The sequence below is a fragment of the Nicotiana sylvestris genome, chromosome 3 (assembly GCF_000393655.2).
Source record: "Nicotiana sylvestris chromosome 3, ASM39365v2, whole genome shotgun sequence".
Taxonomy (NCBI): Eukaryota; Viridiplantae; Streptophyta; class Magnoliopsida; order Solanales; family Solanaceae; genus Nicotiana; species Nicotiana sylvestris.
This window is the reverse complement of record NC_091059.1, coordinates 221,512,503-221,538,639: the sequence shown is the minus strand read 5'-3', so window position 1 is coordinate 221,538,639 and position 26,137 is coordinate 221,512,503. Positions and strand designations below refer to the sequence as shown.

At 39.0% G+C, this 26,137-nt stretch overlaps 1 protein-coding gene across 1 annotated transcript; it reads left to right on the top strand.

The window, feature by feature from the left end:
- The first annotated feature begins 18,747 nt into the window (after positions 1–18,747).
- Positions 18,748–25,884, top strand: LOC104246582 (peroxisomal membrane protein PEX14-like). Its single transcript, XM_009802396.2, has 13 exons — positions 18,748–18,860; positions 18,985–19,052; positions 20,600–20,841; positions 20,944–20,992; positions 21,122–21,288; positions 22,584–22,770; positions 22,915–23,004; positions 23,815–23,888; positions 23,983–24,025; positions 24,111–24,178; positions 24,623–24,667; positions 24,759–24,827; positions 25,298–25,884. Exons 2-13 carry the CDS (start codon positions 19,004–19,006, stop codon positions 25,778–25,780), a joined length of 1,566 nt encoding a protein of 521 aa, XP_009800698.1. The 5' UTR covers positions 18,748–18,860; positions 18,985–19,003; the 3' UTR covers positions 25,781–25,884.
- The last annotated feature ends 253 nt before the right edge of the window (positions 25,885–26,137 follow it).

Here is a 26,137-nt window from a genome sequence, read left to right as displayed (position 1 = left end):
GAAACAGGTATGTAATTTCTACTTTATGGCAAGAATAAAATGAAATAGTAGATTGTTAACATGATATAGCTCTATTTTCATTTCTTTTACCTTAATCGTTTTGTTTTCATTAATTGTTTATTATTATAATTATTTCTCTAACTTATTCATCTTTTATGATAATTTTCACTATGTCAAATTTATCAAAACTTGAATTTGTGGCACTTGACATCACCGGGAGGAACTATTTATCATGAGTTCTTGATGCTGAAATTCATCTTGACGCTAAAGGTCTTGAAATACTATTATACAAGGAAATGAAGCATCAAATCAGGATAAAGTGAAGGCCATGATTTTCCTTCGTCATCATCTACATGAAGGGTTAAAAACTGAATATTTAACCGTAAAAGATCCAATTGAATTATGGATTAATTTGAAGGATAAACCACCTAAAACTTACAGTATTACCGAAAGCTCGGTATGAGTGGATACATTTAAGGTTGCAAGATTAAAACCGTAAGTGAGTATAATTCTGCTATCTTTAAAGTAAGTTTTGTATTAAAATTATGTGGAGACACTATCACAGATGAGGACTTGTTGGAAAAAATATTTTCTACTTTTCACTCTTCAAATGTGGTGCTACAACAACAATACCGTGAAAAAGGTTTTAAGAAATATTCTGAGTTAATCACATGCCTACTTGTGGCAGAGCAGAACAATACTCTATTAATGAAAAATCATGAAGCCCGTCCCGCTGGGTTAGCTCCATTTCCGGAAGTGAATGTTGTAGCAGCATATGATAAGTTTGAAAGAAAACAAAATAATTATCGTGGTCGTGGACATGGTCGTAAACGTGGACGTGGCAGGGGGCGAAATAATTATCGTCATTATGGTGGAAATAAATTGGAGAACAATAAGGGTTCTCAAATTAATCATTCAAAAGGTAAAACTAGTATGTGTCACTGATGTGGTATGAGAGGTCATTGGGCACGCATTTGTCGTACGCCAGAACATTTTGTCAAACTTTATCAAGCCTCCCACAGGAAAAAAAGAAAATAATGTGGAGGCACACTTGACCTTTCAAAATAATGATGATGAAGCAGGTCCCTCAAACAGATATGATTCTAAGGCACATCTTGCATATAAAGATGATGATTTTGAAGGCCTAACAAATATTACTCATTTAGAAGCTGGAGACTTTTTTGAGGATATTAACTGAAGAACTAATCATCTTGTTGGAGAATGAAGCTATAAAAGTTGTTATTTTTATGTTTACAACTAGTTTATTTTTCTTGAGTGTATTTTCCTAATGCATCACATGTTGCTAGTTTCTACATTCCTAATGTATTTCCTAATATTTTTTTTCTGTTTGTCCTTCATATTTCTTATGATGTATTATTTGTCTTTTTTTTATGAAGAATATGAAAATTCCCCAGTCTTCAATTGGACTCAAGATTAATAAAGATGATATATGTCTTCTGGATAGTGCTACAATACGCATTATTTTAAAAGATAAGGGATATTTCTCTTATTTGGTAATGAAAGAAGCGAATGTTAATACAATATCCGATAGTACAAGATTAATTGAAGGTTCTTGAAGAGCCAATTTATTACTAACAGGAGGAACAAATTTGGCTATTGATGAAGCACTATATTGTAGTAAATCTCAAAGAAATTTATTAAGTTTCAAAGATATTCGCCAAAATGGCTATCATATTGAGACTACAAATGATGAAAAGATTGAATATCTTTATATTACTACAATAATGTCCGGTAAGAAATATGTGCTTGAAATGTTACCTGCTCTTTCCTCCGGCTTATACTACACAAGTATTAGCAGGATTGAAACACATGCCATAGTAAACGAGAAGTTTACTAATCAAGATAATTTTATTATTTGGCATGACCGGTTGGGCCATCCTGGTTCTAATATGATGCGTAAAATAATTGAGAATTCACATGGACATGCAATGAAGAATCAGAAGATTCTTCAATTTAAGGAATTCTCTTGTGCTGCATGTTCTCAAGGAAAATTAATTATTAGACCATCAACTATTAAAGTTAGGATGGAATCCCCTGCATTTCTGGAACGTATACAGGGTGATATATGTGAGCCCATTCACCCTCCATGTGGACCATTCAAATATTATATGGTTTTGGTAGATGCATCTACAAGATGGTCACATGTGTGCTTACTATCAACTCGCAATATGGCATTTGCGAGATTGTTGGCTCAAATAATAAAGCTAAGAGCACAATTTCCAGATTATGCAATTAAGACAATTCGTCTTGATAATGCTGGTGAGTTTACATCCCAAGCCTTTAATGATTATTGTATTTCAACTGGGATAACAATTGAGCATCCGGTTGCTCATGTTCATACACAAAATGGTCTAGCAGAATCATTGATCAAACGCCTCCAATTAATTGCTAGACCAATGCTTATGAGAACAAAACTTCCCATTTCAGTATGGGGTCATGCTATTTTGCACGCAGCAGCACTTGTGCGGATAAGGCCCACAAGTTATCATAAAGTCTCCCCATTGCAATTGGCTTTTGGTCAGGAGCCAAATATTTCCCATCTTAGGATCTTTGGTTGTGCGATATATGTTCCAATTGCTCCACCACAACGCACAAAGATGGGTCCTCAAAGAAGGTTGGGGATATATGTTGGATATGAATCTCCTTCTATTATAAAATATCTAGAGCCGATGACTGGAGATTTATTTACGGCAAGACTTTGTCCTGCTCTGACTTGGGGCACCTGACTGGTACCCTCTCCCGCTGCTGTATCAAGCCGTCTACTAATCGTTTGCTTCCTAGTCGAAGGCATCACTGAAAAAAAACAAGGTGAATATTAGAGACAAACACTTACGACTCAACTCTACGCACGATCTAGATTCAGGAAGAAGGTAACAACCCTAGATGTCATGTAGCCTCCTGATTATAAATGTGGCGCGCTACACATCCATAATCAAGACTCTACTAGACACGGCTCATAGACAACCCCTAGGACAGACTTGCTCTGATACCAAGTTTGTCACGACCCAAACTGAAGGGCCATGACTAGCACCCGACCACACTTGCCGAGCACCAACGTACATTTCATCTAACCTTCATTATTATCTTTTAAGGCTAAAGAGATCAATATAAATGGTAGACCTAGATCATGGACAACCAGCAATAAAATATGACGGCATGAACATACATAGCAGGGGATGACCAGACAATCAAGAAACTACATATAAGGTATGAGCTACCATGCTACTATGAAAGACTATACAACAAAAACTAGCCGACAAGGCATACCAAACTATACATGAGCCGACACTTGTCTATGAGCCTCTAAAAGAACATAAGTGTTGCAACATAGCCGGAACAGGGCCCCGACATACCCATAATGTCTATAACAAAAATTGCATACCAAGACCAAGGCAAGTCCGGAGAAGGGATCTCGCCAATCACCGCTGAACTGGACAGTCTACTGTGGTGGGGGAGCTGCACCTGCCTGTCTATCAGGACCTGCAGCACGACATGCAGCGTCCACAAATAAAAGGACGTCAGTACGAATAAAGTACTGAGTATGTAAGGCAAGGAACCATAAATACGATCAGTAATGTAAGCAAGGATAGAGAATATACAACCTGTAACATCTTAGTACCTCTGAGGGCTACTTACATGAAATGCATGATACATATGTATAAATACATAAACCTTTAAAGCATTCGCCTCTGTGGGCATCATTATCATCATATCGTACCCGGCCATAATAGGCTCGGTAGAATCGTACCCGGCCACGTGGAGCTCGGTAAAACCCAACTGATCAGTGGTTGCACAATAGGTGCCGTACCCGGCCAACTATAGCGTGGCTCGGTAGAGTAAAATAGATACATATATATAATGCATGCTCGACTCATGGAATCACATTCTAAACCTTTCGGAGTGACGTAAGGTCGGTATCCTCTGTACACGTTATTAGGACTAACTCTTCACTATGAACCTTATAAGAATCAGGAAGTACCAATAACATTGATAACATAAGAATAAGAGAAGCAACATTAACATCAATCGTTCTATAAGAGGGAAAACAATGTAAGTACTGCTAGCTTCTAAGAGTAGAGTATCTTTGGAAGCTCGTTCATTACATTATGTACAATCGGAGTCGTGCAAAAGAAGGAAAGGGATAGCCTCACATACCTTGTATATACTTCCCCAATCTCAAGCTATGCAATTGTCAAAACTCCTTAGTCTACAATAAGAGAAACGATACTATCGTTATCATTTAAGCGTCATAACTATTATGTATCGACCACAACCTATTTTACGATGAAACGGGCAGCACCTCCCCTATATATATGACCTCACACCATTCAAAATAGTCACCAAACAGCCCAAACAACATCAATAATAAACATATTGAGCCTCCCAATATAGTCCACACACAGCCTAATCACTTCATACATACGACGACCACCGTAGTCGTGTCAAACAATCTGGAAATGTTATGAATAACTATCAGCCCATAACCCTACATATATATGGTGTTTCCCCACACCCTTACTCCTCCAAAACTCCACAAGATAGTAGTAAAATACGCAGCCCAACAACAACGCAAAACAGTCCACAAAACAATAACATTACTACCAAACCTTTCGATATATATCTCACAAATTCTAGCTTCAATGGCTTAGCCGCAACTTGGATAATCTTAAATACATATAGAGTAAGAGGTTCCTTACCTTTATACATAAAGAACAACTCCAATTTGACCTTAAATTTCCATGAAATATCCCTCCAATGCTGCCACAACAACAAAAAAGCGAAACTAGCGATCAATTAGTGTTTTTCGGCACTAGAATCACTTTAGAAGGCTTGAAATCACCTAGGATTGATATTAAGAACATGAGGGAGTATTTACAGAACATAAACCCTTTAAAACAACCTCCCACACGAGCTGGAACGACACAAAAATGAGCAACAACAAGAAGAACAAGAGACTTACTAGCGCCACGGAATTCCCGACACTTGATTTGTGTTGTTTGCCCTTTTTTGGGTCTTGAATCTTGAGAGAACCTTGAGAGGATGTTCCTAGGGTTCTAAGGTCTGAAAATAGTGAAAAGAAATGACTTAAAACGGGTTGTAGTCATCCTATATAGGTCCAAATATCTTAAACCGACTTAGTGGGCCCCATAGAGAGGTGCTTGGCGCAGTCTCGCGAAAACGCGAATATCTCTCTACTCCGAGATCGTATCGATGAACGGTTTAATGCGTTGGAAACTAGACTCATAGATCTTTAATTTGGTGGGTAGATCACCCCGTAATTCCTTGTAAATTATGAGAAAAGATTAGAAACATTTGACCTAATGTTTAAGTAAAATTATGAACCTAAGTTGCGACAACTTTTGTCGACTTTTGTTTCATAACTCGTTTGACTTCAAGACTTATGATACAGATATTATATGATTAAAATACCTTAATAAATGACCTCTTGAGTGTATTAAGCACCGCTAGATTACCTGAAAATACGAGTTACAACATCCTTGATTCGTTTAACTTCTAATACTGGTTAATCACCCTTATACACTCTTGTATCACTTAAGACCAATAGGATTGACTTCTTATCATCTAAAAGATAATTCCTTCTTGGATTTATGTTAACTAATATATGGCATGAACTAACACATGTGGATATGGGTTGTAACACCCTCCCCCCCTTAGGAACATTCGTCCTCGAATGTAAGGGTTTATGGGGAGTTTAAATCATCGTGGATTCCAATGGAAATTTCCGATCAATTTTCCCCTATAAAATGGTCACTAGCAAAACTTGCAAGTAATTAAGCCCAACATATGGTTTCACAAGTCTACACAAAGCATTATGCGTATTTACATTATCTACATATCATCATTTTGTATTAAGGAGGAGTATTCTCAAATTATTGCTTACCTCATAGAGCCGTTTCTTCTTCCAATGTATCCTGTCTTCCACCAGCATCCTTGTTATCTTCATTCTGGAATAAGTAAGGGTATTTTGACTTCATCTCCTTTTCTGCTTCCCATGTCATTTCTTCCATATTTTTGTTCCTCCACAATACTTTGACGGAAGCTACATCTTTTGTTCTCAGCTTGCGGACTTGCCGAATCTAATATCGCCACTGGCACTTCTTCATATGATAGGTCCTCTGTAACTTGTACATCTTTGATAGGGACGACTCGAGAAGGGTCTCCAATACATTTTCTCAACATAGATACATGGAATACCGGGTGGACAAATTCCAATTCGGATGGCAATTCTAACTCATAAGCAACCTGTCCAATCCGTCGAAGAATTTTATACGGCCCGATATACCTTGGACTCAGCTTACCTTTCTTCCCAAAACGCATAATACCCTTCATTGGTGAGATCCTCAGGAAAACCCAATCACCAACCTCAAACTCTAGATCACGACGTCGGACATCAGAATAAGATTTTTGCCTGCTTTGTGCCGTCCTCAATCGCTCCTGTATCACTTTCACCTTCTCAATAGCTTGGTGAATCAAATCTGGCCCATATAATTCTGTTTCACCGACTTCGAACCATCCAACTGGTGATCTACATCTCCTCCCGTATAGTGCCTCGTATGGGGCCATTTTAATACTGGAATGGTAGCTATTGTTATAGGCGAATTCTATGAGTGGAAGATGATCATCCCAATTCCCCTTAAAATCTAGAACACATGCTCGTAGCATATCTTCCAGTGTCTGAATGGTACGTTCAGCCTGTCCGTCAGTCTGCGGATGAAATGCAGTGCTGAGATTTACTTGTGTGCCTAAACCCTTCTGGAAAGACCTCCAAAAGTTAGCCGTAAATTGAGCTCCTCGGTCTGATATAATAGATATGGGCACACCATGAAGCCTAACAATCTCCTTGATATACAACTTTGCATAATCTTCAGCCGCGTAAGTTGTCTTCACTGGCAGAAAATGGGCACATTTTGTAAGTCGATCAATTATCACCCAGATGGAGTCAAACTTATGATAAGAGCGAGGTAATCCAATAATGAAGTCCATATTAATCACCTCCCACTTCCAGGTCGGAATCTCTATATTTTGAAGCAATCCACCGGGTTTCTGATGTTCTATCTTTACTTGTTGACAATTGGGACACTGGGCTACAAATTCAGCAATAGACTTCTTCATATTATCCCACCAATACTGCTCCTTGACATCATGATACATCTTTGTCGAGCTGGGATGGATGGAATATCGGGATTGATGAATCTCATTCATAATCTTCTCTCGCAACCCTGCCACATTAGGCACACACAATCGGCTCTGGTATCTCAGTGCCCCATCTTTTCCGATCCCAAAAGCCATACTTTTACACTGTTGAATGCTTTCTCTTAATCGTACTAAGATAGGATCTTCATATTGTCGTGCTTTTACCTCGGCTACCAAAGATGATTCTGATGTATTCTGTACAGTAACACCTCCGTCATCAGAGTCTAACAATCTGATTCTCATATTGGCTAGCTGATGAAGCTCTTTAATCAACCCCCATCTACCTGCCTCAATATGTACTAAGCTTCCCATTGATTTACGGCTGAGAGCGTCTGCCACAACATTGGCTTTACCGGGATGATACAATATCTCGACGTCGTAGTCTTTCAATAATTCAAGCCACCTACGCTGCCTCAAATTCAACTCTTTCTGCTTGAAGATGTATTGTAAACTCTTGTGATCTGTGTAGATGTCAACATGGACGCCGTATAAGTAGTGCCGCCATATCTTCAAAGCATATATTACTGCAGCCAATTCCAAATCATGGGTTGGATAATTCTTTTCATGCTTCTTCAATTGTCTTGATGCATAAGCAATCACATTCCCATGCTGCATCAATACGCACCCCAAACCTATACCTGAGGCATCACAATATACCACATAACCTTCTGTTCCTTCAGGAAGAGTGAGCACTGGTGCAGATGTCAATCGATTCTTCAGCTCCTGAAAACTACGTTCACAAGTGTCAGACCACTGGAATTTGGTAGCTTTTTGTGTTAACTTAGTCAATGGTGATGATATAGAGGAAAATCCTTCTACAAACCGCCTATAATATCCTGCTAGCCCTAGGAAGTTGCGGACTTCTGATGGTGTTGTAGGTCTCGGCCAATTCTTTACTGCATCGATCTTCTGAGTGTCGACACTAATACCCTCATCAGATATCACATGGCCAAGGAATGCTACTGAGTTCAGCCAGAATTCACATTTGGAGAGCTTAGCATATAACTTACGATCCTGAAGCGTCTGTAATACTATCCGCAAGTGGCCCGCATGTTCCACCTCCGAACGAGAATACACTAGAATGTCATCAATGAATACAATCACGAACACATCAAGATAGGGCCTGAATATAGTATTCATGAGATCCATAAAAGCTGCTGGGGCATTTGTTAGCCCGAACGACATCACCAAGAACTCAAAGTGCCCATATCTTGTCCGGAAGGCCGTCTTTGGAATATCTTTCTCCCTAACCCTCACCTGATGATACCCTGAACGTAAATCAATCTTAGAGAAATACTTGGCACCCTGGAGTTGGTCAAACAGGTCATCAATTCTTGGAAGTGGATACTTGTTCTTTATAGTAGACTTATTCAACTGTCGATAGTCGATACACATCCGTAACGACCCATCTTTCTTCCGCACGAATAGGACTGGTGCACCCCAAGGTGAAGTGCTAGGCCTAATAAAGCCCTTATCCAGCAAGTCCTTCAACTGCACCTTCAACTCTCGCAACTCTGCCGGGGCCATTCTGTATGGAGGAATAGAGATCGGTTGAGTGTCAGGCAACACATCAATGCTAAACTCAATCTCCCTTTCAGGAGGAAGGCCCGGGAGTTCATCTGGGAAAACATCTGGGAATTCGTTAACCACAGGGATTGATTGTAAAGTAGGCGGTTTCGCCTCCACATCCCTAACGCGAACGAGATGATAAATGTAACCTTTTGAGATCATTTTCCTTGCCTTAAGATAGGAAATAAACCTACCTTTCGGTGTAGCAATGTTCCCTTTCCATTCAATGACGGGTTCACCCGGAAATTGGAACCTAACCATCTTCGTACGACAGTCAACATTTGCATAGCATGAGGCCAACCAGTCCATTCCCATTATCACATCAAAATCAACCATTTCTAACTCAAATAAATTTGCCGAGGTTTGACGACTACAAATCATCACAGTGCAACCTCTATATACCCTTCTAGCAATCACAGAATCTCCTATCGGAGTAGATACCGCGAGGGGTTTACTTATCAATTCAGGTTCAATGCCAAACTTATTAGCCACAAAGGGTGTAACATATGATAATGTAGATCCCGGATCAATCAGCGCATATACATCATAAGAAAATACAGATATAATACCTGTAACAACATCTGGAGACGACTCGAGATCCTGTCGACCTACTAGAGCATAGGTTCGATTTTGAGCACCACTCGAACTCGGCACTGCACCTCTACCCCTACCACGACCTGTCGACTGCTGAAAACCCCGTGCTGGAGGTCGAACTGATGAGGAAGAACCAGACACAGATCCAGTCGGCTGAGCCATACCATCACCTCCTCTATTAGGACAATCCCGCATCATATGGCCAGGCTGCCCGCACGAATAGCATGCATCAGAACCTCGACGACACAGTCCAAAGTGGGCCTTGCCGCACTGATCACAATGTGGTGTTGGGGGTCTCATCTGACTAGTATCCCTGGGATGTTGCGAGCCAGATGCCCGCGAACTCTGACCTGGACCAGAATAGGATCGATCATATCGAGGCCTCTGAAACTGTGGAGGAGCACTAGCTACAGGTGGCGCCGAACTCCTCGAAAACTGTGGCCTGATGCGGCCTCTGAAGTCATCAGAATACCCTGCAAATCTCGCCCTCTTATGCTGGCCTCTATCCTGCTCCCTAACTGCCCTCTGCTGGCGCTTACGATCCTCTAGGGTCTGGGCATAAGCTTGAATACGGGAAATATCCATGCCCTCCACCAAGGAGGCTGTCGTACACTCATTTATCAGATGTGGTCCCAACCCATTCACGAACATATGCACCCTATCACTCATCTCGGCCACCATATGGGGAGCATACCTTGCCAAAGAATCAAACTGCATACTGTACTCTCGTACACTCATATTACCTTGTCTAAGGTTCAAGAACTTATCAGCTCTAGCTCGTCGTATCTCAACTGGCAAGTAGTGACGAAGAAAGGCCTCAGAAAATTCCTTCCACACAGCTGGAGGAGGGTTCGGACCCCTGGATCTCTCCCAACTATCATACCAGAGAACCGCTAAATCCCGTAGCCGATAAGAAGCCAACTCTACTGCCTCTGTATCACTAACATGCATAACCCGAAGTGTACGATGAACCTGGTCAATAAAAGTCTGTGGGTCCTCCTTGGGGTCTGATCCGGTAAACACTGGAGGGTCTAAATTAATAAAATCACGAACTCTTGTACTAACTGGTTTCTCAGCAGCACCTGTATTCTGCCTCTGAGCCTGAGCAGCTACCAAGCTAGTCAATAACTGCAAAGCACTCTGCATATCCTGGTCTGGAGTGCCAGACGGAGGAACTGGAGGCGCTGGGTGCCTTCTAATATCCTCTGGAGGAGATGGAGTAGATGAGGTATGAGAGGGCATCTCACTTTGAGCCTCACTTTGTCCTGCTCTGACTTGGGGCACCTGACTGGTACCCTCTCCCGCTGTTGTATCAAGCCGTCTACTAATCGTTTGCTTCCTAGTCGAAGGCATCACTGAAAAAAACAAGGTGAATATTAGAGACAAACACTTACGACTCAACTCTACGCACGATCTAGATTCAGGAAGAAGGTAACAACCCTAGATGTCATGTAGCCTCCTGATTATAAATGTGGCGCGCTACACATCCATAATCAAGACTCTACTAGACACGGCTCATAGACAACCCCTAGGACAGACTTGCTCTGATACCAAGTTTGTCACGACCCAAACTGAAGGGCCATGACTAGCACCCGACCACACTTGCCGAGCACCAACGTACATTTCATCTAACCTTCATTATTATCTTTTAGGGCTGACGAGATCAATATAAATGGTAGACCTAGATCATGGACAACCAGCAATAAAATATGACGGCATGAACATACATAGCAGGGGATGACCAGACAATCAAGAAACTACATATAAGGTATGAGCTACCATGCTACTATGAAAGACTATACAACAAAAACTAGCCGACAAGGCATACCAAACTATACATGAGCCGACACTTGTCTATGAGCCTCTAAAAGAACATAAGTGTTGCAACATAGCCGGAACAGGGCCCCGACATACCCATAATGTCTATAACAAAAATTGCATACCAAGACCAAGGCAAGTCCGGAGAAGGGATCTCGCCAATCACCGCTGAACTGGACAGTCTACTGTGGTGGGGGAGCTGCACCTGTCTGTCTATCAGGACCTGCAGCACGACATGCAGCATCCACAAATAAAAGGACGTCAGTACGAATAAAGTACTGAGTATGTAAGGCAAGGAACCATAAATACGATCAGTAATGTAAGCAAGGATAGAGAATATACAACCTGTAACATCTTAGTACCTCTGAGGGCTACTTACATGAAATGCATGATACATATGTATAAATACATAAACCTTTAAAGCATTCGCCTCTGTGGGCATCATTATCATCATATCGTACCCGGCCATAATAGGCTCGGTAGAATCGTACCCGGCCACGTGGAGCTCGGTAAAACCCAACTGATCAGTGGTTGCACAATAGGTGCCGTACCCGGCCAACTATAGCGTGGCTCGGTAGAGTAAAATAGATACATATATATAATGCATGCTCGACTCATGGAATCACATTCTAAACCTTTCGGAGTGACGTAAGGTCGGTATCCTCTGTACACGTTATTAGGACTAACTCTTCACTATGAACCTTATAAGAATCAGGAAGTACCAATAACATTGATAACATAAGAATAAGAGAAGCAACATTAACATCAATCGTTCTATAAGAGGGAAAATAATGTAAGTACTGCTAGCTTCTAAGAGTAGAGTATCTTTGGAAGCTCGTTCATTACATTATGTACAATCGGAGTCGTGCAAAAGAAGGAAAGGGATAGCCTCACATACCTTGTATATACTTCCCCAATCTCAAGCTATGCAATTGTCAAAACTCCTTAGTCTACAATAAGAGAAACGATACTATCGTTATCATTTAAGCGTCATAACTATTATGTATCGACCACAACCTATTTTACGATGAAACGGGCAGCACCTCCCCTATATATATGACCTCACACCATTCAAAATAGTCACCAAACAGCCCAAACAACATCAATAATAAACATATTGAGCCTCCCAATATAGTCCACACACAGCCTAATCACTTCATACATACGACGACCACCGTAGTCGTGTCAAACAATCTGGAAATGTTATGAATAACTATCAGCCCATAACCCTACATATATATGGTGTTTCCCCACACCCTTACTCCTCCAAAACTCCACAAGATAGTAGTAAAATACGCAGCCCAACAACAACGCAAAACAGTCCACAAAACAATAACATTACTACCAAACCTTTCGATATATATCTCACAAATTCTAGCTTCAATGGCTTAGCCGCAACTTGGATAATCTTAAATACATATAGAGTAAGAGGTTCCTTACCTTTATACATAAAGAACAACTCCAATTTGACCTTAAATTTCCATGAAATATCCCTCCAATGCTGCCACACAACAAAAAAAACGAAACTAGCGATCAATTAGTGTTTTTCGGCACTAGAATCACTTTAGAAGGCTTGAAATCACCTAGGATTGATATTAAGAACATGAGGGAGTATTTACAGAACATAAACCCTTTAAAACAACCTCCCACACGAGCTGGAACGACACAAAAATGAGCAACAACAAGAAGAACAAGAGACTTACTAGCGCCACGGAATTCCCGACACTTGATTTGTGTTGTTTGCCCTTTTTTGGGTCTTGAATCTTGAGAGAACCTTGAGAGGATGTTCCTAGGGTTCTAAGGTCTGAAAATAGTGAAAAGAAATGACTTAAAACGGGTTGTAGTCATCCTATATAGGTCCAAATATCTTAAACCGACTTAGTGGGCCCCATAGAGAGGTGCTTGGCGCAGTCTCGCGAAAACGCGAATATCTCTCTACTCCGAGATCGTATCGATGAACGGTTTAATGCGTTGGAAACTAGACTCATAGATCTTTAATTTGGTGGGTAGATCACCCCGTAATTCCTTGTAAATTATGAGAAAAGATTAGAAACATTTGACCTAATGTTTAAGTAAAATTATGAACCTAAGTTGCGACAACTTTTGTCGACTTTTGTTTCATAACTCGTTTGACTTCAAGACTTATGATACAGATATTATATGATTAAAATACCTTAATAAATGACCTCTTGAGTGTATTAAGCACCGCTAGATTACCTGAAAATACGATTTACAACATCCTTGATTCGTTTAACATCTAATACTGGTTAATCACCCTTATACACTCTTGTATCACTTAAGACCAATAGGATTAACTTCTTATCATCTAAAAGATAATTCCTTCTTGGATTTATGTTAACTAATATATGGCATGAGCTAACACATGTGGATATGGGTTGTAACATAGTGGCTCAAGAAGAGCCCCAAAACGTAACAAATGATAAGACCTTAGGGGAGGTCCAAGTACCTGAAAATAATGAGAATGAAGAGATATCAATAAATTATGTCTCAACCGGGAAAAGATGGAACCGAAATAATATTGTTATCGATGACATTTTTGCTTATAATGTTGTTGTTGAATTAATGCAACAAGATGAGGATCTTGAACCAAAATCTGTCAATGAATGTAGACAGAGAAATGATTGGCCAAAATGGAAAGATGCTATCCAGGCAGTTAACTTCACTTGGAAAATGTGAAGTCTTCGGACCCATAGTTCGAATACCTGAATGCATAAAGCCAGTAGGGTATAAATGGGTTTTTGTGCGAAAATGAAATGATAAAAATGAAGTCGTTAGATATAAAGCGCGACTTGTGGCACAAAGGTTTTCCCAAAGGCCTGGAATTGATTATATGGAGACATATTCTCCTGTAGTGGATGTTATCACCTTAAGGTATCTCATAAATATGACAGTGTAAGAAAAACTTGATATGCATCTAATGGATGTTGTTACAACCTATTTGTATGGATCATTAGACAACAAATTTTTTATGAAAGTACCCGAGGGATTTAAAGTGCTAGAAGCATATAAAAGTTTTCAAGAAACTTGTTCAATAAAGCTTCAGAAATCTTTATACGGATTGAAACAATCAGGTCGTATATGGTACAATCGCCTGAGTGAATACCTGTTGAAAGAAGGGTACAAGAATGATTCAATTTGTCCTTGTGTCTTTATAAAAAGGTCTGGATCCGAATTTGTTATAATCGCCGTGTATGTTGATGATTTAAATATCATTGGAACTTCTGGGGAGCTTCCAAAAATAGTAGACTGTTTGAAGAAAGAATTTGAAATGAAAGATCTTGGAAAGACAAAATTTTGTCTTGGTCTACAAGTTGAGTATATGAAAGATGAAATATTTGTCCATCAATCAACATACACCGAAAAGATTTTAAAGCGATTCTATATGGATAAAGCACATCCATTAAGTACCCCGATGGTTGTGAGATCACTTGATATAAAGATAGATCCATTCCGACCTCATGAAAATGATGAAGAGCTTCTTGGTGCCGAAGTACCATATCTTAGTGCAATTGGAGCATTAATGTATCTTGCCAATAATTCCCGACCAGATATAACTTTCTCAGTAAGCTTATTGGCAAGATTTAGTTCTTCGCCAACACAAAGACACTAGAATGGTATTAAACATATATTCAGATACCTCCAAGGGACTATTGATATGGGTTTATTTTATTCAAATGAATCCAAGCCATCATTGATTGGTTATGCAGATGCAGGATATTTGTCTGATCCACACAAAGGTCGATCTCAGATAGGCTATTTATTTACAAGTGGAGGTACAACCTGTTACACCCCGAGTTTTCATACGTGAGAGTACGTCGTACGTCATTGATGTAAGATCGGAAATGAGATTATATTTGGAAGCAAATAAAGTAAGTTAATCATGTTACCTTGGAGTTTACAAATATTTAAGATCATGAATAACGAGTACCAAGAGGGTTGGAAATCTTAGAAGCTAAACCAATTGAAGAAAATAAGTTTCGTCAAAAGTCGACAAGTTTGGAATGTTATAACATGTACTTTGGGGTAAGACTAGGGTTCTTAACATGATGAGGAGATTATTATATGAGTTATTTTAGTCGTATGATAATCATTTTCTACATTTTGAAGGCAAGCAAGTTGTGGAACAAGAGTTGGCAAACGTCATCACAAGTTACATTCATAAATTTGCTGAAATTTAGGTCATATGTATCTGAGCATTTCTCCAAATATACTTGGAATCATGGGGTGTTCTACCTACCAAATTGAAGATCTACTAGTCTAGTTTCTAACTCATTAAACCGTTCGCCAATAAGACATCGGAGTAGAGAGATATTCGTATTTTCGCGAGACCGCGCAAGAAGCTCCCAATGGGACCCTCTTAGGCGGTGGTTGACCTACTTCAATTTATAAACGATTTGGACGCCTATTTTTGCTCATTTTTCAACTAAGCTTCGTCTCCAAACTTCTCCTAACCCTCTTAAACATATACCACAAGGGTTTGAAGTGATTCTAAAGGGATTACACCATATTTCAACATCAAAACTTAGTTCCAGTGAATCCTCTTTGAGGTTGTGTTGTCATTGAGGATTGTTGTGGGCTGTATTTGGATGAAATTCCAAGTTGTTGCTGCTGTCTAAGGTGAGTATAACAACTTACTAATTGTTCTTAATCTTGCTTGTATGTTGGTTAAGTTGTTAGGATGATAAACTACAAGATAATACTTGGATTAGCTTAAGTCACTTCTATGGTGTTGTATTGCTATTAAGGGTTGTTGTAAACTGAATATAACTTGGATTTTGACTTGAAGTTACTGTATAAGGTATGTATATTGTGATCTTGCTTGTGCCTAAGGTTATCTTGATGTTGATTAAGTTAAATGGATGGGCTAGACATGAACTAGTGAATAAAGTTGCTAATTGAGGATAGTTGAAGTTGTGGATTATTTTCGTTGTTATAAATATATGGTTTAAGGCTGGAATCATTGATTAATGACTTCATTATCATGTTAATGATACTTTTATGTTGAAGTAAGAAGTCTATAAGGATTGATAAGGGGTATACGGATTCCAATCGGAGCTTGCCGCTCGTCGTAATGTAGTTGTGACTTGTTGTTGTTATATGGTGTCTTGATATTGATAATTATGTATTGATGGATTGCTCTGGTAATTGTTGTTGGTATATGGTATTGGAGGAGGCCCTTGTTACAAGGGAGATGCTGCCCAAATTTACGTAAACGAGCTACTAGCTTAAGTTATAGACTTAGCCTTTGCTCAGCACTGATTTTGAATCTCCTTATACTATGATAGATTGAGTTGACTTGTTTGAAGAGTTGCTTGGAAGTGATTAAGGACTCAACGGGTTTAAGGTATGTTAAGGCACTTTCTTCTTTCTTTTGGCATGATCTAAAGTGAAATGAATACGCTACTTCATAACGGATCTACTCCTAGCAACTAAGGTTGTCCATGTTGTTCTTTCCTTATAAAATTATTCTAAGCAAGTGTTCATGATCCTTGAATCCTACTAAGGTTCATATTGAGGGTATGGATGTCCATAGTGTTCTTAAGTCACTCCAAAAGGTTTAGAAGATGATTCCATGAGTCTAGCATGCATTATATATAGTATCTATTTTACTCTACCGAGCTGCTCTATAGTCGGCCGGGTACGACACCTATTGTGCAACCACTGATCGGTTGGATTTACCGAGCTCCACGTGGCCGGGTACGATTCTACCGAGCCTTATGATGGTCGGGTACATTTTTACCGAGTCCTCTTTGAGGCCGAGTATGATATGATGATGATGATGCCCACAGAGGCGAATGTTTTTAAAAGTTTATGTATATATATGTATTATGCATTTCATATCAGTAACCCCCAGAGGCACTCAGATGTTACAGGTTGTATCTCCTCTATCTCTCTCTTTACATTACTGTTCTTGTTTATGCTTTCCTGCCTAACATACTCGGTACTTTATTCGTACTGACGTCCCTTTTGCCTGGGGACGCTGCATTTCATGCCCGCAGGTCCCGATTGATAGGTTGACAGTCCTCCTAGTAGGCTATCAGCTCAGCGAAGGTGTTGGTGCACTCCACTTGCTCCGGAGTTGCCTATTTGGTCAGTATGCTTTGGATATGTATTGATTGATATGGCGGGGCCCTGTCCCGACCTTTATGATTTTATGTACTCTTAGAGGCTTGTAGACATATGTCAGGTGTATGGATAATTGTATGGCCTTGTCGGCCTATGTTTCGAGTTTACTAATGGTCATGTCGGCCTTATAGGCCCGTATGTCACATATATTAGTTTGTATATCATGTTGGGTCTTCATATGTTGAGTATTCCCTTATGTTTTATTCTTGTTATCTCATGACGGGTTTTCTGGCTCATTTACTCATGATAACATGATAAGAAAGATATGTTACGTTGGTACTCGGTTGAGTAAAGCACCGGGTGCCCGTCGCGGCCCTTCGGTTGACACAACCATATCATGGTGTTCGACAAAATAAACTATGGTTGCTACTTCTTCAAATCATGCAGAGATAATAGTCATTTACAAAGCAAGTCGAGAATGCGTTTGGTTGAGATCTATAACTCAACACAACCAACAAACATGTGGTCTTTCTTCGAAAGAGAATATTCCAACAATATTGTATGAAGACAATGCTGCATGCATAACTCAATTGAAAGGAGGATATATCAAAGGAGATAGAACAAAACACATTTCACCGAAATTCTTTTTCACTCATGATCTTCAGAAGAATGGTGAAATAGATGTACAACAAGTTCGTTCAAGTGATAATTTGGCTGATCTGTTCACTAAGGCATTACCAACCTCAATATTTGAAAAGCTGATATATAAGATTGGAATGCGTCGTCTTCGAGACATTAAGTGATTTTTCATCAGGGGGAGTAACTACACGCTGCACTCTTTTCCTTAACCAAGGTTTTGTCCCACTGGGTTTTCCTGGTAAGGTTTTTAATGAGGCAGCAAGCAATGCATATTATAAATAACTATGTACATCCCAATATTTTTTTTGTAAGTTCTTAATGAGGCACATTATCTTACATGGACATCCAAGGGGGAGTGTTAGGAATAGTTTGTACATTGGATGCTACATTGGATGCCCATGTTGTGAATAACTTAAAGATTAAATCTCCTACTTTATGTTCATCATCTTTACTTTGTATGCCTATAAAAGGCCATGTAACTGCAATGGAAAGATACACCAAAGTGAAAGAAGAAAACACTTCTCCCTTCTTTCTATCTCTTCTTATTTACATTTTACTGCATTGCTTTTATTTTATAACAATTACTACTTTCTATAGTGGCATAAGTTTTTCTTTTTCAACCTTGAAGAGAAAAATTTGTAAGGAATAAGGACGGCATATTTTCCTTTTTTGACCAAATCAGGACTTAAATTAAAATGTAGAATGGCAAAGGCAAAAGAAAATAAAGGAGAAGATTGACTCATATTATGTAAAAAGATTTGTTTTTAATCTTTACTCATTAATATTCCTATCAATTTCAATCAGACCAAACAGGACATGTCTAGTACTAGGATATGCGCAAAAACCACTTAAAGGTGAAAAAGTTGTGACATCCTTTCATCATTGTCGGCATCGGCGCCTTACTAATCTCACCTCCAGTATGTATAGCTATAAATAAATAGTAGTTGTAATTCAATACTGTCACAAATTGGAAACGATCGTTTGTTCCTTTTTTATTTTCAAATTTTTGGGGATTTAACCTTTATTTCTCTGAAAATTCAGGTCACAGGAGTTGGTGAGTATGGCGACTGAATCAGATTCTTCCCCCAACGACAATTCCAAAAATCAGGGTACGTTTTATTTTCCGTCTTCTATCTCAATTATAGCTCTTCTACCTTTTTGATTGATTTCTCTAGTATTTTGGTGAACTTGAACCTGCTATTTGGTTGCTGCTATTTTATTTATCTGTCCTACTAATTCTGATGGATTTGATCTTCTTCAATTTTAGTCTGTTTTTTACCATATAGGTTCTTGATGCCCTTTTTCTTTTGATGTTGCATATGGTGATTATCGGTTTTAACTTTGATGGACCTTTTTTCCTGAATCTTATGTTGCCCTGACAGACAGTGTATATCAGTTATTACTATTATTTTTTATTTTTGATGACATGGTGTTCAGGCCAGCTTGCACGCACCTTGATTATTCCACCAGGTACTTGTTATCTCGGCAGAGGTACCAAGTAACTCTGCACACTAAGGCTTAAGCAAATGTGAAGAAATCACCTGTTTTGCCTGCCTCCCCCGAGATTTGAACCTGGGTCCTCATGGTTCTCCTCCCACTTTATTGATCACTAGGTTGCTAACACTATATATCAGTTTTAGGCTCTTCTTCTTTTTGGCATCTTGAATTCAGTAGCAACTAGTGGAGGGTGTTTACTTAATTACCAAAGGAGTAGAGTGGTTTGATGTTTTGCATGTCGAGATACTAGATAATTTGGTTACTGGTCTGAGGTCTCTGGCAATCATAAGTAAACTACTCCATCAGTTCCTAACACTGTTGACAAAATCTGCGAGCAACAAGAGTAAAGTAATGATACTCCTATTAAAAATTATTGAAAGGGAGGGTGCAGCGTTGCTACAACAGAAATCACTTAATACTCAACACAGAGTCATTTGCTGCAACACTGTGTTCATAGAGAAGAAGATTTTATATGTGGAAGAGAGCAATATGCTTTATCCTACCCAAAAGTAAAGCTTCCTAATTCTGAGCCCATTTAAACATGCTGCCTGAAATAAACATTTCCTCCCTTCACAGGGAATCCACTTAGTTTATCATATGTTCATCATCTGGGGAGGAAGGAACGCATACCATTGACTGAATTTCAATGTTTGCAATCTGCATATCCATTTATGGTGTATGTAGTTTCTTTGACCAACAATTTTTTTCGTTTTGGAAAGAGGGAGTTACAAGCTTGCTTTGGAGAATATTTTTCCTTTTTCGTTTTGCAAAGAGGGAGAGAACTATCTTTTTTCAGAAAAAGTAGGATGACAAAAGTTACGACATGTGTCAATAGTGTGCTCTTAAAGCTCTTGCAAGAAAAAAGTGAGTTTTTTCATCCGTGGAAGGAGATCTATTTGTACATTCTGGTTGTTGCTACTGCTCTATTCTCATTTTTCCTCGTGCCGAGGGTCTACCGGAAACAACCTCTCTACATTCACTATAGGGGTAAGGTCTGCATACTATCTATCCGCCCTAGACCCCACTTGTGGGACTATACTATCTATCTATTTGTTGTGTTGCACCTTAGCCAATTCTTTACTAATTCTTCTTCTCAGAATGCTCTTATGTGCCATATGATGTTTATAACTAATTGTATTCAGTGTTTGTGATTTTGCAGCAACCGCTTCTCAACCAGCTTCTAAAGATAATCTTGATTCCAAGCCTGAGGCTGCAAGAGGGGACTCTCCAACTTCTGTATTTGTAAACTCGGAACCAGTTCGGGAGGATCAAGTCCAAAATGCCATCAAGTTTCTTTCACATCCAAGAGTTAGGGGATCTCCAGTCATGTATAGGCGTTCTTTCCTCGAGAGGAAGGGGCTCACAAAGGAGGAGATAGATGAAGCATTTCGTCGAGTTCCGGTAGGCAATTTTCTGATGTCTGACCTTCGATCTTGGCTTAATTATTATTGAAGCACGTAAGGATAAAATTATGGTGTACATCAAAAACATTCGCAATGACAGGATCCTTCTCCAAGTGTTTCTAGCACACAGCCAGTAACAGCAAATGAAGGTGAATCATAATGTTCTTTAGAAAGAACCTTTCGTGTTGGGTTTTGATTTTTTTTTTCTAATTTGAGAACATAATAACACTTCTGATCGTTCCTCTCGTGACATTGCTGCTTTGATGTCTTGATGATAGATGATAAAATGAAATCTTCATCAACTACTCAAACACTGGCTGCATCAGCTTTACAGAGTAATACCATGACAAAAATGGGATATTTCTCTCATTTCCACTGGACTCATGCGGTAATGGCTGTAGGTATACTTGCTGCTTCAGGAGCTGGTACAGCTTTACTTTTCAAGGTATATTTAGTAAAGAGTTTCCATCTATCGTGCCACTTGTTACCACATTTTCAGAATCGAGCATGTATCCTGTCATTGGCTAATTGAGGATTTGATCTGATGGATCTTCAAACTGTTGAGATTTTTGAAGGACCTCTAATTGAATATTGTAGACAAAAGTATCTTTTCTTTGCATTATTTTCTACTTAATTGGTGACCCTTAATGATTTTCTTAAGCTTTCTTTCAAATAAATGTAATATATCCATCAAAACTGAAGATTCATGCTAATCTCAAAGTTCTTCCCTTAGGACATGAATGCAGCCTCTTATTTAATTCCTTTTAATTTAAACTAGTATCAGATATGCGACCTTTTCAATGTGCAAAAGTTTGATAAGGGCATTTAGGCTTCTGAATGGTGCAAGTCCATGGGATTATTCCATGAATTATTTTATGGGATCTCAATAAATTGGTAGAAACATTAAATGCTTTTCTTTCTAATGCAATATGAGGGCATTTAGGCTTCTCGATTTTACCGTTTCCTCCTATAGTGTTGGTTTTTTAGAAGCCTTAAAGCTTGTTCTACATGAGGGTAACTTACATACAACTTTTTCGTTAAGTGAGTAGTTGAGCTTTAGTTATTTCTTGAGGGTGTGTACCTTGAATTCCTTATTGGTACACTTAGTTACTTGATCAGATATATAAAAATAGGTTTTAAACTGTAAAAGATTATTCTCCGTTGGTTTAATTCTTTATTTTCATTCAAAATTTTACTTTTGGAAGTTAAACCTTGTAGTAGCATAGTAAGTAGTAACTAGTAACTAGTGTTTTCTCTTATAGAAAAGAAACCTAAAGCAAGCATAGCAATCCATAAGAGCTGATATTGGACTGTTCAAGTATTTCTTGAATGTGATTTTGCTCTGATATAGGAAACTTTTTGCGCGGGGATGGAATAGTGACCATGAAAATATATTTCACCTTTTAGGTCATTGAGAAACCTAAAGCAAACCTAAGAAGTTCATATACATTTGATTTTGATCAATAGTTCCATGATGATATATTTGACAATTGAAGTCAGTTGAGAATTGTTCATACTGTAATAAGTAGGACGATTCTTAAGACTATTATCTTAACTCACCCAGTAATGAATATCATTCCGACTCTTCCATTCTGTGATTCGATTAGATTCTAATGTTCAAGTTACTGAACAAGGATTTCAATTCTTGGTATGAATCAATCTTTGGAATGCTTCTAGCCTATGTATTGTATTGCTAGCATCACTATCACCTCACTTAAAATGATAATGTGCTTTTGGCAGCATACGATTATACCCCGGTTTAAGTCTTGGATTCGCAAAGTTGTAATGGAAGAAGAATATGAAAAAGGTGTTGTGAAGGGAAAACCAAGTTTAGTAGAAGAAGCGGCTCTTGCTGCAAAAGCAGCTGCAGCAGCTGCTGCTGATGTGGCCCGTGCAAGTCAGGAGATGCTGGCATCAAAAACTGAAGGTTTGTTGATAAAGTTCTCCGCCATTAATGCTGAAACATTTTTTCTTCCTTGCACTTTAGTGCATACCAATGCTAAGCTTATCCAATCATTAGTATTTTGCGATGAATAATCTTCTTGGCGATTTAACCTGTTGTTCTCCACAGAGAAAAGGTACTTTGAGGAGCTAACAAACCTGCTAAACTACCAAGTACGAGAGATGAAATCAATGAGTAGTGCCTTACAAAAGCTGGAAGGTGAGGACAGAGTTGCTTCCAGAACATGCTTCTGCTACCAGTTTGTCTCTTTTTTCTCCCTTTTACCTTTCCAGTCACTATTTGGAAAAAATGGTTAAGGTATAAAGTATGTCCCTTTTGACCATTCATTGCTGTTAGAAGTAACATTCATGCAAGTTAGCAGATGCGTTTTGAAAAAATAGGGGGATATAATGTGTAGACTTCTAGCTTCACTTACTGAGATTAAAGAGTAATAGGCGCCCGTAATTGAGAGATAAAGGGAGGGAGGGAGAGAGAGAAATAGATAGGAACTTTTGCTGGTTCCACCTTCCTTTGAGGTTTGGCTACTTTGCTTTAGATCTTTTTGGCTTTAGGACTTGGTATTTATATGTGATTAAACACTCCAGTTTCTGCTTGCACGTGTCAGTGCATATTTATAGTGTCTCAAATGTGTCTCCTCTCTCACTCTATGTAGATCTCGTGATGGTGCCTATATTCTGAGGAGCTTCTATGCAGCTTAAGCTGTCGTAATGGTTTATAATTTTATATCACTTTAGTGGTTTCTGTAAAAAATTTGACCCTCAAGCAGAAAAGACCAGATATTTTAATTTGGAAACTTTTGCATTTGCTTGATCAGAGTGACGATGGCCCCCTAGGTCCCGATAAACTGGAAACAAAGAAATGGGTTTTTGCCTGCTTTTATTCATGATTGAGTATTCTATTTTCATATTCCTTATCCTCCAACAACCTCAAAGAATATAAAGAAGGATAAAGGAATGGTATGATGCATAGCAAGCACCAGGTACCTGATTGGAATTTCTGTGCATTCAGGGAAAAGTAGTACTTCTGGAAGAAGACCTGCTATGGAACAAGATGATCGAAGAATCTTGGTTTCACATTCTAGGGTGAGCTGTATAGTTACAAATAGACTTGCATTTTATTTTTGATTAATCTCATTGGCTTTTAAACTTCTCCTTTTGATATTCTTTGATGGTACAGCAATCCTATGCTAATGGAGAACTGGATGTTGATGCACATTCAGGTTCTAATATCTTGCTGCTGATTGATCTTATCATATTACTAGTTCTTTTTCTGCTGATTCTGTGTGATTCGAGTCTTTTTTGCAGTGAGATCTTTGTCACCACCAGCATCTGTGGAGCCATCTGTTGCACCCCACCCAAAATCTTATATGGATGTAAGTTCTTCCATCATCTGGGTTGTTACTGATTTTCTAAACTAATAAATTGTCTCTTCTCTAGTTCCTCATCTATCTTTCCTGTTTTAACCAAGGTGGGCAAGCAACTTTGCTGTTCAAATATGTCTGATCTGAAAGCCTGTCAACCTTACCTTTTGCTGTCATGTAGAGTGTTTAGATTAACTTATCATTTATATATTTCTGTCTGGCTCCCTTTGAAACGCTATTGAAAGGAAGAACGGGGTGGGTGTTCCTTTTGATTTCAAGGGCCATGCTTTCAATGGAGGGGATGAAAAGTTGAACAAGGAGAAATGAACTCGACGGCTTTTCAGCTCATTCAATTTGTTTGGCTTTCTTCTGAATTAAGAGGCTAGAAAATTATGTTAGATTCTCCCTGGGAAGAGTTAGGGAATCAGTTAATCTAACTTTACAATTATTTTGTAGATCATGGCTATGATTCAAAGAGGAGAAAAGCCGTCGAACATCCGAGTGAGTCTGGGCTTCTGATTTCTCCAATAGACATGACCTTAAGTTTTTGTGGAACTTTTGTGCTCTTACCTGTATACATCTTTTGTTGCAGGATATAAATGACGAGCCACCAAATCCTAACCCGCCTGTACCAGAGCCTCGTGTTGGTCCAAAGCCTAAGGTCTCTTTCTCTTTCCATTTTTTTTACCTACAGTATTGGGATTCTCATAATTTACTTTTTTCGCGGATAAGACTTAGAAATTCATTATCTGAACCTCTAACCTTAAATTCTAATTTTTTGCTGTGTTTATTTGTTTGGTCCTGCTGGTTCCATTTTCTGTAAGTCAGTGTGCAGCCTGCATTTGGACAACATGATAAACTTTTGGACACCATCTTCCCCTCGAAAACTTCCTTTTTGTAGCTCAAACCTAAAGCAATAGAAGTAATGATCCTTAACTGACGTTATTTTCTAATTATTCACTGCATTTGATGTTTATGGAGTATGCCCGTCATTGTATAGATTTTTATACAACTTTCACTTTGATTTGGATAGCAAAATTATGGTTTTATCTCTTTGTGATAGACCTTTCTATTTGATGTATTTTCCCTTGCCTAATATGTGATGGACCTTACTATGTTGATTGTGAACAGCCTTGGGAAATTGGCCAAAGTCAAAACAGTTCAAGGAATCTTCTCCAATCTCAAGGGAGTGGCGATGGCTCGAATTATGGGTATCAAAACAATCCGATGAATGGAGACAGTTCAACGCCTTGGTGGCAACGCAAAAATGCCAGAATAACAGAAATCGAAGCTGTGAACGAACAGAAGTTTGGATCTACTGCTCCACTAACCGAGGTACGACCAGTTCAGCGATCCTGGGTTCCTCCCCAGCCACCTCCAGTTGTAATGGCAGAAGCAGCTGCAGCCATCCGACAACCTAAAAAGACTTTGTTTCAGAAAGAAAAGCTGACCGATGATGAGTTAATGGCTCGTTCCTCAGAAATATCAGATGACTTGCAGAGGATTACTAAAATCTCCGAATCAGGTGGTCTCACTGAAGTTAATGGTTCAAGTTCTGCGCAACAGTTGAGTGAGGCACCTATTACAAATGGTGATTCTATCTTGAGCAGCTGATGTATCTTTTCTTGTACCTATCATAATGTTTGGTTGTTTGGTCTTGAGGTTTATCACAATCTTGTAAGTACATTTTATCGATGAACTCAAGATTATCATGCTTCCATTGTGCTTCTAGGTTGAAATTTAGAAGTCTACTTCTTAACTCGCTCTTATGTGAAAAGATCATCTTGTTATACCAAAAGTTTATTTGCAACAACCACCACTCCTCACCCCCAAGAGAAAAGAGGAAACTCATTTTGATTTTCATTAATTGTCTATCGGAAACAACCTCTCTGCCTTTATAGGGTTGGGGTAGGGCTGCGTACACACTACCCTCCTCAGACCTCATGTATGGAATTAAGTTGGGGTGGTGGT